This window comes from Colias eurytheme, chromosome 3 (assembly GCF_061535395.1).
Source record: "Colias eurytheme isolate Ceu_HAF_F1 chromosome 3, ilColEury1 Martin Lab GWU primary, whole genome shotgun sequence".
In the NCBI taxonomy this organism is placed as follows: Eukaryota; Metazoa; Arthropoda; class Insecta; order Lepidoptera; family Pieridae; genus Colias; species Colias eurytheme.
Window position 1 is genome coordinate 7,124,492 of NC_142982.1, and position 13,113 is coordinate 7,137,604.

Sequence of the window (13,113 nt, forward strand, 5' to 3'; positions counted from 1 at the left end):
GTTGTCAGTGACGGTCCATTTTGCCCGAAAGTGGGGTAATCATTCGGTCGCTGATAACCATTTGTTTTTGGCAATTATTATAAATAGGTGTTTGATAAAGTGTGGATATGGTAATTTCAGGTTTTTATTATACGGGAATGTTTATTTTTTATAACGAATAAAAGAAAACAACAACACTTATAAGAAAATTAATTTTTATTCTAATAATTGTATACAATTATGTTCGTTTACTTTTCAACTTTCAAGTAACACATTTTAGGTACCCATATGATATCTCTAACACAAACACCTATATTAAAAAACAGCAATAACAACTGTTTTAAAATTAACTAGTCAGTTAAAATGGGAAAATATTTTCACAAGCGGGCAACACTGAGCATAGAATTGGAACGTATTTATTTTGACTTACAAAATATTATGAAATTCTGAAAGCTTAACCTGTAAAAAGTGATGATATCACTTTTCTTTTGCTTTTCAGATGTGTTGTGACACAATTTGACTGCACAAACCGTCATAATAATTTTTTTTTCGCGAGACACGTTCGGCTTGCATTGACGTTTAACACTACGTACCTAGCGGCCTGGCGTTTGGAGCCATTTATGGCTCCAATTAAGGTGCTTCAAAATGGGCGCGCGGACTTGGTTTCTATGTGTAATTATTCTAAGACGCAAGATTAAAAACCTCGCGGTGAAAGATCGCTATGCCGACAGAGCTGAAAGCCGTGAAAAATATTTACTGATGGAGAAAATTGCGAGATAATATTATTCTAATTGCAAATGATAAAATTAAATTGTAATATTTGTTCGTATTTATTTATAAGATTAAACAAATCTGTCTGTTAATTCCACGTTAATTCTGTTATGTGAAGAAGCTAGAAAGATTTCATAAACAAAACAATGTATAGGCATGTATACACTATACCACCACCATATACAATAGAATTGCGTAATAGATGGCGTGGGGGGTCCATAATCCGACAGTAACTTATCAGCGCGACGCGGATGTATGAGGTTACTCCCAGTGCGGTTGGACCTTTAGAGACAAAACCGAAAGAATAGAATAAAATATAAATTCGATTGCTCTGACGGGATCACGGGTGGCCCGTGGCCGAGAGGTCAAGGCGTCCGTCGTCCCGGAATGGCGAAAGACGCGGGTTCGAATCCCGTCACGTTTTTTTCCATTCTTTAAAATTTTTGAAGTTAAACTTCTTTAGGCGCGTTGAGAGTAAAATTTTGGTTCCGAACCACAAAAGGAAAAAAAAACGTAACCCTTGGAACGAACTTATAGGATCACGTTGTTGTCCGTCTGTCTGTCTATCTGTCTGTCAAAACCCTTATTCTCAGCAACGCGTGGAGGTATCCAGCTGAAATTTATATCGAATGTACTCCTGTCTATGGTCCTTGATGCTGTGAAAAAATTAAACGTAAAAAAAAAACGCAATCAAAAGATACAGCCGTTTATGCTGCAAATTAAATATTTGCAAGGGAATCAAAACCTACACTGTACTTCCCGTGAACACAGAGTCCTGAAATTTGTTTTAAAAAAAAACAATGTCTTATAGCACAAATAAAAGAAAAATTTCTAAAACATACATTTTTGAGTAACAACTCAATAAAAAGTAGGTTTGTTCGGAGCCCTCGGTGCGTGAGTCCGACTCGCACTTGGCCGGTTCTATTTTTATATATGTATAATGTATATAGCTTTTGAATTGCTATAAAAATAAAATATCAAGTACATAATATCTACTTTTTCTTTCCCGTCAGACCCAATAGTAGGGGAGCCCAGGATGCTAAATGTGGATTTACTCGAGCGTCATGGGAACCTATTAGAATTGGTAGATTAGACCATAGCGAGAAAAAAAGGTCCTATAATGTTTTCACTTTTAGCGGTGGGGAAGGGTTTTTTGATTTTTTTTAATTTAAAAAAGAAAAAAATTGGCTTGGAAATACTCAAGCGCGTTAGATATTGATATTTTGCATGCTCCAGGACGTCACTGAAAAAAAGTATACGTTAATCTGACGATTTAAGTGGCGATTTAATCGCTATGAAGAAAGGGTAAAAAATTAAAGTAATATTATTCGAGCGCGTCAGATTAATATATGGGGGGGTTAATTACAATATAAGAAGTCCCCATTTCGCTAATCTGACGATTCGAGCTCAACCTTAGGGAATTATGGATTATTCAAATTTTCCAGCGGGGCCCCTGAGCGCACCCACCAACCATAACTGCTCATATTGACTAGAGGTACTAATGAATAGCTACCGTATACAGTATACCGTCCCTTATAGTAATCTGAGTAATCTGACGCGCTCGAGTAAATCCCAAAATCCCCCTCTTGGCCTCCCCTACTACAATAGGTTCTTAGCCACATTTGACGTCGATCGTTGTCCTTTATTATTATTGTGACGTACTTATGTTGATTTTCCTTTAAAGTTATACCACTGTAATACTGTGGTTATAACTGCGCTGTGGTATAACTTAAAAGGAAAATCACTTTATAGGAACTGGCCTGCATTCTCACAGGCCAGAAGTCAGAACAACAGACTCTGGGAACCGTCGCGTTGCCTGTTAATTACAGACTATAATGTTTTGGATTGGTTTATAATTTTTCACCATTTAATAAAACCATAGCGGTTGTACACGCAAGTCGCAACTGTATAGTCATTAGGCCGCACTAGGATCGGCACGCGCAGCGGTTACTGAGGTAGAAGCGGCATACGCGTAAAAATACGTTCCGTCTGAATTTAGTCTCTTATATCTCAAATTTATTAATGACAATCCACTTTTGGATGCTTGTACATACACTTAATCTATATTTTATTTTCAACCAATATTGGTTGCTTATTTACCTACTTAGTTTATTTGACGCTTACTCAAATTCATACCGATCAAGTTATTAAAACATCAGTACCTAGCTTATTTTATTAAGTCGTTCGTTTTATTATTTCCCTTTGAAATAACAGTAGGGTAGCAAGTAGGTAACAGTAATATGTATATAACAATATGTGAGCTAATAATTGACGCCTTTTGCTTTGCTTCTTTTGGTAAGCGCGACGATTGTTTGACGTTATTTCATTTGTTCGAAAACTTTGGTCAGAAGACGCACACTGAATAAATTATTAAGAGTACCTACCTAATATTATATCGATCTATCGAGTGAGGCTTGTGGTGGCTACTTGCGCCTACGCTTGACGCAGCTACTATTCATCGTTTGACAAACACCGAGTTGAATCATTCCAATTCCAACAGCTATACTATGTTCGAGACTTCGAGTCACGACCATTTTGCATTCATCCGCGAAACAGTGCGCGCGCTCCGTTACAATTAACATTGCTGCGTTATCGTAAATATTTCTACAAGTGTGATAAGATCATTACATCACTAAATGATAAGAGCCGCTAAGGAGTGATTTGTCTTACCGGTTGAGGAGTTATCGCTAAAATTCGACATGCAACGTTACTGACTAAATCAAGTGTTAAAACAATTGGCATTGCTATTGATTTTGTGTGTATACATTTTCGAATGTCGTTGTGTAAACCATGGGAACGGCGAAAAGACTGAAGGTTACAGTGGTCGGAGATGGTATGGTGGGCAAAACATGCCTTCTTTACGTGTACACAAGGAACGAGTTTCCAAAGGAATATGTACCAACAGTGTAAGTACATGGCTCTATTAATTGTAAAATAGTTAATCCGAATAAAGACCTACTGCTGCAGAGCTGCCTATAGGTCAACGGGTCAGTAAACGCTGACGTTCCGTACGTGTCTAAATTAACAGGTGATGCGATTACGTCGTTATCTCTTACAAATGTTGTGTGGAAAATGACTGCACCCAATTACAACTACTGTATTAAGTATAGGTAAATTTATATTTTGTGCGATTGATTTAAGTTATTTTCCTTCTATGACTTCATAAATATTTTATCAACACATTAGGTACCTAGTATGAATCATCAGTTTAATCATAGTTATATTATTTATTGGGTATAAATTAAGACTAACGTCATAAAGCGACAAAATCATTAAATTTTCTTTGATTGAAGTAGCTTCAGCTTTCTAGCCGTCTTTTTAACTAGTCAACTGTTATAATACATATTATTATGGGGTTATTAGTTATTACTAAAAAATATTCACTCTACGTAGGTAAATTATGACCACATTATGACAGTCGAATAAAATAAAAACTTGGGTAAGTACTTACTGGTTTTCCGTATAAACGAGTTTTTGTACCTACATCTAGACGACAGACTTATGGAACAATTTATTTTTCCTCTAAATCATAATCTTTCGTTATAGTCCGGGATACATCGCCCATTTTTGCAAGTGATTACTATCAAGCTAATTTTTCGTGAGTAGCTTTATTTTGATGAGATGCCTAATAATTTCATGTACGAAACTCTCGATTGTGGTAGCTTACAGAGGTAACAAGGATAAAAATTTTTGATTTGACGGTTCTCAAATATTTATTACGCAATTTGTAGGACAATATGTCTGTTGAATTATATAAGTACTTATTAAATAAGTGAAAATAAAAAAAATCAGCTGGTTAGTAATCATTTATGATGACTTCGTTATCGATACACATTGGAAAGGGGGACTCTTTGATCAAACCATAGATTTTGTAGGACAAATATTTTTTCGAATAATTTAGATAATTATCTTGAGATTCAACAAAAAAAAACATTCAGTTAGTAATTAATATTTGAGAACCATCAAATCAAAATATTTTATCCTTGTTTCCTCTGGTAGCTACCACAATCGAGAGTTTCGTACATGAAATTATTGGGCATCTCATCAAAATAAAGCTACTCACGAAAAATTAGCTTGATAGTAATCACTTGCAAAAATGGGCGATGTATCCCGGACTATTATACCTATATAGTAAGCAGACGATTACAAACAACTTCAGTCATCAAGAGATACGATCACAAAAACAAACAAATAATTTGCTAAAGTGATTGTAAGATGCATATAATAACATAGGTACCTAATACTCGGTAATCGTGATTATTCATTTAATTTTTATTTACTATTTGAAAAACAAAACGGAAAGAATCAGAAAGCTATAATTTTTCAGCCTTATACCTACGCCAATACTTCATCTTCAGATCTTGAAATGTTTCCAGTTTTTTCGTATTAAAAAAAGGTAATAGGATTACCTACAATTAATGGTTTACGGTACCTATACCCGTATACCGTGATCTGAAAGTATGTAGTTCAAAATCTAGGTATACTATATAATAAGTAATACCACAGACTAATTATAATATACTACGTATACAACTAATACTGTATATTTATAAAGCTGTAGAGTTGGTTTGTTTGTTTGAACGCGCTAATCTCAGGAACTACTGGTCCGATTTGAAAAATTCTTTCGGTGTTAGTTATAAGTTAGTCCATTTAAAGAGGAATGCTCGACATAGACATAGGCTATATATCATCACGCTAAGACCAACAGGAGTGGAGCAATGCTGGTGAAACCGCGGAGCACAGCTAGTAGCAGAATACTGAATAAGGCAGGTCAGTAGGTATAGGCCTACTTATTAATTTTAAGAAGATTTCAAAAAATATTTAAAGCAAACATTACGTAATTCTGTAAGCCTAGGTACTTATACGGAAGTTATAAATTTATACGAATTGGTAACCGTGATCTAATCAATGGCCAATTTAAATAATATGTTATCACTAACTACTTAAGTAACTCGTTCTTTATATTTGAGAAAATATTTTAAAATCTTATCCTTGATTTTTCTTAATGATATTTTATCTATATTTTACCTATTTCCGCAGATTTAAATAGTTATTTAAATCTGCGGAATTAATTAAATAGTTATTTAAATATGAAACCTATCATAGTCTACTTATAATATAAATGCAAAAGTTTGTGAGGATGTATGTGTATGTGTCGTGGCCATATTGCTATTTCATGGAATGATTGATCATTTTATTAAAATATGGTCGCATAATTCATGATGTGGCCAACATAGTTTGATCGTTTGATCAAATGTAGGTAGGCGTCAATGTTTCACGATTTTGTCATCCACATTTGGCCAGATCGTATAAATATAGGGAGTAAAAAATTCAAAATATTTTAAGAACTTGTTTATTGTTTAGTGCCGCGGCAGCGGCTGGCCAGTGCCAGAAGCGCGCTCTTTAGAAAATAAACTAAGAACTAGTTTTATAAAACCGCTATGACACTCCGGTTGGTTTAATGCTCTGTACGGTCTACTAAAATAATTTCGTACGCACATAACAGTGGTCAACAGTGGTTGTGGTGCCAAGAAGCTGTAATTAGACCTTTTACTTATTACATGTATGGCAAAAATATTGATTTCCTACGTGTAGTTTTCCAAATATTGATTTTTATAGAAAAATAAATATTTTCATCAAAAAACGGCATTTATTACATTGTTAGGTGCTCAAAAACTTTCTTTTTCGCGACTTTCGAGAATGAGGCGTAGTAGAACCTATCACATTGTATCCCCCTGTAGTAGTCGGCCATCATGTCCTGATCCCATCGGCCTTGGATTTTGGTACCTTTCTTCCATGGTTTTAAGGTCCTGGTGAAACCGCTCACCTTGTTCTTCAATATAGGATCCCAGATTCTCGAAGTCCAGGAAAGTAGTTCCAAACTATAGTCATTGAACTTACGAAATCAGTATCTTTTACGTTATTATTAGTGGGCCATTGAAAATGCACCCTTTTATCTTTTCTATGCTCAAATTAGGAATTTTTTATTGATATAGGAAAAACATTGCCCATTTTTGCCTTTACAAACTGTTTCATTAGACCTAGTTTAATACATATGTACAATTCTGAAAACTATATCTCGGCACCAATTATTTTTTTCTTAATTTGTTGACCTGTGTAATTAATACCTAAGTATGTACTTACGCAATTGTTACACAATTTAGTGGAAAAGTATGACCGAAGGGAAAAGTAAGGTAAATGATCGAGGAATGAATATTTTAAAGTACTTACCTAATATTTATTTTAAATATAGGTACTTATACTAAGTAAACCTATTGCACGCCTCATAAGCGAAGCGTTGAGGTGGGTAGGTACTACTGTCACTTCGCGCAAAACATCTGATTTTTCAAACTTAAAATGTCTTTATGTATCATACATTGCACTTGTAAGATAATACATACACACACATATTAAGAAAAAACACTATTTTTAACATTCATGATATTTTTGATGTCATTTTTGTTATTTCTAGTTAAAAAACAGTTTAAAAAAGTTCTGTCTTGGACGTCCGTGTGTCTGTATGTGCGATTCGATGTGGTTTAATTGTTATTAAATAAACAAAAATAATAATTAATAAATAATTATTATAAAAAAATTATGAGGCGTGCACTTTTGGATTTTCCAAACTATACTTGCATTTACACACATATTTTGTAGCGTTTTATTGACTTTTCTGTTTTAACTTATCAGGTAGGTATTACACCTACCTTCTCAATTTAAGTTTAAGACTAAAGATCAATATATAGAAAAGACGGATATATAATATGAAACTATTTAAGTAAGTATACCTACTTACTTGCAGTTCAAGATCAAGCCGTTACCGCCGACCAGGAATCGACTAACTTTTATGCTACTTAAGTAGGTATGTGGTGAAGCTAAGAATGATATATTGCGGCATTATACATAGATATAATGTATCTATAAGAATTGTGTTGATATCTCGCAAATCAAATCGGGGTTAAGTGTCTCTCATCGACCACAAATCGAAATATTGTTATAGGTACCTAATATTGCAATTAAACTGGGTACCTACTTTACAATAATAACAGGTAGGTACTTAGTATCTTCTGAAACAAAGAGATTTAATTTGGCAGCATCATAATAATAATAAAGACCTAACTATACCTACCTATTTATAGTTTTTCGTATGGCAGCATGCCGACATATTGCTATTCCGTAGGATCTAACTGCCGTCTATGTGGTAAGTATCTATATTTTTTGAAATAAAAAAAAGCCATACGAAAATTTACATCTAAGTATTCAGTAATAAAAGATGTGAAGACATTTCCCATTGCAAATTGTGTCGAATGATTTGATCGAGTTAAAAGCAACAGATTGTACTATTTATAAAGTCAAATACGCGACAACATTGTTGTATTGTACGAGCCTGTGACTTCCTCCTTAAGAAACTGGACACACGCCTACTAACGCTTTATAGACTTCCTTGCTATCCATCTCTGTATCACATTCCAAGGACCTACGCATTTGTAGTCAATGACCGTAGGTAACCGATTTGCATTGTTATTATAGGTATTCAAATTGCAATAACTTGTCGTTTCAGTCTGTCTACCTAACATATTTTAAATTTTTATTTAAAATTAATTAAATCTACATGATTACTTAATTTTGCACGTTTATTAAATTATATATGTCTGCGCGGAAGGACAACTATAAATCAATCAATATATATTTACTGTTTAACCGCAACTTGTACCTATATAGGTAAACGGGTTAGGTAGGTAGCATTCGATGCTGCTCATCAAGCAGAATTATATATTCTATTCAATTAATTTAATTATATACCTAATGGTTGAAAATCCCTGATAAATATTTATAAGCATGAAAAAGAAGTCTTTGTCAACGTTATAAGCTAAATTTTTGATACCCGGCTCATGACTGACTGACATGGAGTCATGACTGTATTTTCCAGTCAATCGAACTATTAGAGTTAGGGGATGAAGTCAGATTTGAAATTTAGTTTATAAAAAAGGAAAACTTTCAATATAAAATAGTTTAGTTAGAAACGCTAAAAACTGCTAAAACTCCAATAATACAAAACAAACAGCATCAAGTTCGACATATTATGATCGAAGCGTTTACCTATTTAGCAAACGCAGCAGTGCTGTAGGTACCTACTTAAAAATACATAATAATATATCCTTTTTTTAGATTTGACAATTACGTGGGACATATTACAGTCGATGGCGAAGAGATCGAGATGGCGCTATGGGACACAGCCGGCCAGGAGGATTATGAAAGATTGAGGCCGTTATCATATAACAGTGTAAGAATAGTTTAATTTGTTACACGCGTGCTACACATTTCCCTATTGAATAAAGGTTTTTAAACTTAAATTATGTATTTATTATTGCTTAGATTAATATAACTACCTAGATAAATCATATTTTTTACATAAAATTAATGTTTATTTTTGTTTTAGACGAATTGCTTCTTGGTCTGTTATTCAGTTGGCAGTAGATCATCCTACGAAAATGTTATTCACAAATGGTATCCTGAATTGAAACACTTCAGTTCCTCTGTACCTATAGTTCTTGTTGGTATGTATAATACCATATTCTCTTCATAGGTAACATTGCTAAATAATTAATATGTTAAATATAACTTAATTTACAATAAGTTCACCGAATATTTGCTTACATTACGTACTACTCCTACTAAGTAGTAGGTACCTGTATCATTATGTATTTCTATGATGTGATTTATATTCTATAATTATGTTTAGAAATTATATTTAGAAATATGTACTTGTTGCCATGCTTGATGTCGTAGTAGTACAATATTTAATGGGGTCTGGGAAAGCTAATTCTTAAATAAGATGCAAAAGCACCACATCAGCTGTAATATTTTTATTTTTATACATACATATATATATAGTATATACCAATTTAAATATTCTTTCAGCTACAAAAACTGATTTAAGGTCATCAGGAAAAGCTGTCATCACAACTCAGGAAGGAAAGCAATTAAAGAAAAAAATCCGGTAAGAATTCAATGTATTTAGGATTGTCAAAATTAAATTAGTTCTGGCCTTGTCCCAAAATCCTTTCCTAGCTGACGTCACTTGATTCAAAGTTCAAAGCTGTAAGTCTGTTGCCAAATAAGATTTCAATAGGTCTATAGGTAATCATTACTCAACACTAAATAAATCTAGAAATTTAGTGTTGAGCAATGATTATCCTGCCAATTATATTCCTATCTATAGAAACTAATTATTATATTTCAAGCAAAATATACAAAAATAATTCCGCATCACTCAAAAGTTAAAACAACTAATTTATCCACATAACTACCAATGTCGTTTTTAACATTTTTATCTATGACTATTGACTTGACTTGACTTATGTTCCTGTGTCCCCTAGCTGGGGCAGAGGGCATCCACAGTGCTCCGCCAGGCGTTTCTATCGAGAGCTTCCCTTTTGATTTCGCTCCAGGTTTTCCCGTTTTCTATGACTATTGGTTATGGCTAAAAACGGTTTTAAACTTATAAAGTAATAAGTATGTTCACCATTTTAAATAAAAATCCTTTAAACATTTGAAGCTATGTTGGAATATCATATCGCGAACGCGCGCCGGCAGCTGTGTTATCAGAAACATTATCGTACGCCGATAGTGCTGCAAACTGAGATACAGCCCGAGTAGCTGTTTAATGACTGAATCGTTTTGAATTTTATTATAAACACAATGTAATCTATCATCATTTCCTTTTTTATTTATTATTTAATTTGATGAAATGAATTAGCACTAATGATGTTACACAAGCTACGTATTCACGTAGATTAATTTATACCTACCTTCTGTAATTTATAATGCAGGTTGTAAATTGTAACTTACAGATTTTAACTAGGTAGTTAGCTTCAATTGATTTAGTAAAATATATAAATTTTAGTGTATGGTTGTACCTACTATAGATAACGACATATGTATATTACTTTACATAAGTTTGAAATGTTAAAAAGTGTTCAATTTAACGGATGCCCATGCAAAAACAAAGACATACCTAACTTGTATTGTCTTCACTCTGAATAATGTTAAGAAGAATCTAGTGCTTTCATAGTAGTTTTGTCTGTAAATATATATTTAATATTTATATTTTAAACGTGTACTCATTTTAATATGAAGTATATAATTCATTACAGTGCTGCTCAACTAGTGGAATGTTCCGCGCTGGAACGAGTGAACATGCATGAAGTCTTTGAAGAGGCTGTACGTGCTGCGCTTCGAAAAAAACCTGTTATCAAAAGAACTTGTCAATTCCTTTAGTTATTTTAAGAGACTAAATACTTTAGAGATCCCAAGATTCATATCGTGATCTTCAAGATCCATTCCACTGTTTGTATATCTTAGACGTGCCAAAGTTTAACCGAGAGATTAACAATTTAATAGATAAGTTTATTATATTATGATAAATAATTGTTAACGTATCCAACGTTAAGTACCTTTGAAAAAAATATTTTATTCAAGCAATACTTAATTTAATAATAATGATCGATTATTAAATCAATCTACTATCTACTTAAATTATTTTAGCTTATAGGTGCTTATAGGTAATTCATATAATAAATGCATTCAGTATTGTGTTACACGCATATTAATATTTAAGATATACGAGTAGAATCCATCGAGATAGAATGTACTACGTACTAGAGAGGCGATCGCTACTACACTCTCTTTAACACGAGCTAGAGGTAAGAATCACAAGTCTCTTTAGTCTGTGTCGGACTGTGCCCCCCGCTTGCCGCGTCAACACGTGTTATTGCTCTGTTCAAAATGCCTTCGTGTTTGCTTAGATATTGTTTTAACAGTTCCCCTAATACAAACAAAGCCCGAGGAGTGACTTTTCACCAGTAAGTTTCCTTATTATGAGTAAGTCATGCATTTTACTAATATTGTTATCATTTTGCGAAAAATCACCACGCGTTCTGCGTTTCGCGCCATTTTTCATAGACTAACAGCACAGACGTGACACTATCGATGAGTCTGTTAAAAAAATGTAACTGGATTTTTTTAACTATGTATATACAATATCTACTAGGAAAGATTACCGTGGTGTAGTACCTAAATATTTATACTTTTACCCGACTACGCAAAGTAAAACGGTAGGTTATATTAAGTAATATTTATTTATTTACCTATTTTTATTTATTAAAAAAAGCCTAATCAATAGTTGTTCCAATAGGATTTATAAATTATTATGCACAACAATTACAAATAAACACAACATTCACAGAAACTAATACAGTAAAAGTTCCTTAATCGCGCTTCCTTTATTCGTGTTTTCACTATTCGCGGATTAAAAAAATGCGACCCAATTTCTATATTCACGACTAAAAATTTTTTTTATTCGCGGATTTAATAAGTACATACATAATAATAAAATTATTCCAATAGGTATCTTACCCAATATCCTTGTCAAATGGACTAATAAGAAAGTAAAATAGATCTTATAACAAGTTTGCCTAAAGTACATAATATTATGTTCTTAAATGATATCGCCGAGGCCTTTGACACAAGCCGCCTTTGTCGCAAGCCACCTCTGCAGCGATTGATGTTTTTGAGAATGTAAATAAACAGAATGGAAGCAACCTTATAACTCAATAAATAAAGTATATTTTTAAATGTAGTTCCGTTTATAGTAAAGTTACAAAAATTGTGATCGAGTAAGGGGGCGTCCATAAATTACGTGAGGTGTTTTTTAAAATTTTCTGCACCTCCCTCCCCCCCTGGTGAGAAGTCGTGAGAATTTATTCAACCCCTCCCCCATCCTCGAATCTCGCGTGAGATTTTTCAAAATGTGAGTTTCTTATACGTAAACGCCATCAACATTGAATCATCGTATCCATTTAAATTACATCATGAAGCAAAAACTGATAAAACTATTGATTACTACACAAAACGACAAAAGCTTAATAAATTGATATTATTTAAAGGAAATTAAAATACATAGTTTAATATAAAATCCTCGTTTTATTAATTCCCTAGTATCAGTACCACCAGATAGTACCGAGTAAACAGATTGCACAATGTGTCGCATCTGCACGCATTGCTTAATCTTTGAACTTGAAGCCACGCCTCGCTCGTTCCACACGTACCCCACCACATCGGCCGCGCGCAATGTTTTTGTTTGGAATAACCCCTCTAGTAATATATCTCGATGGTAGAATCACGAGAAGTTTATGTAAGATTGTATTTATAAGAACAAATAAATTTTAAAAAGACTATAGGCTATTAATTTAGCTACCCAATTTATATCGGAGTACTTATTTAAATTTGTATGCAACAAATTCAATGATAAATATACGATTTTGTTACCTAGTTGTATTGTTTTATTTAGAACCTAGTTAC

General features: G+C 33.3%; 1 protein-coding gene across 1 annotated transcript; it reads left to right on the forward strand.

Annotated features, from left to right (window-relative positions):
* Positions 1-3,223: 3,223 nt before the first annotated feature.
* RhoL (Ras-like GTP-binding protein RhoL) lies at positions 3,224-11,381 on the forward strand. The gene is made up of 5 exons (XM_090119818.1): positions 3,224-3,656; positions 8,920-9,034; positions 9,191-9,308; positions 9,673-9,751; positions 10,908-11,381. The coding sequence occupies exons 1-5, from the start codon at positions 3,541-3,543 to the stop codon at positions 11,029-11,031; spliced, it is 552 nt and encodes a 183-aa protein (XP_089975944.1). The 5' UTR covers positions 3,224-3,540; the 3' UTR covers positions 11,032-11,381.
* Positions 11,382-13,113: the final 1,732 nt, after the last annotated feature.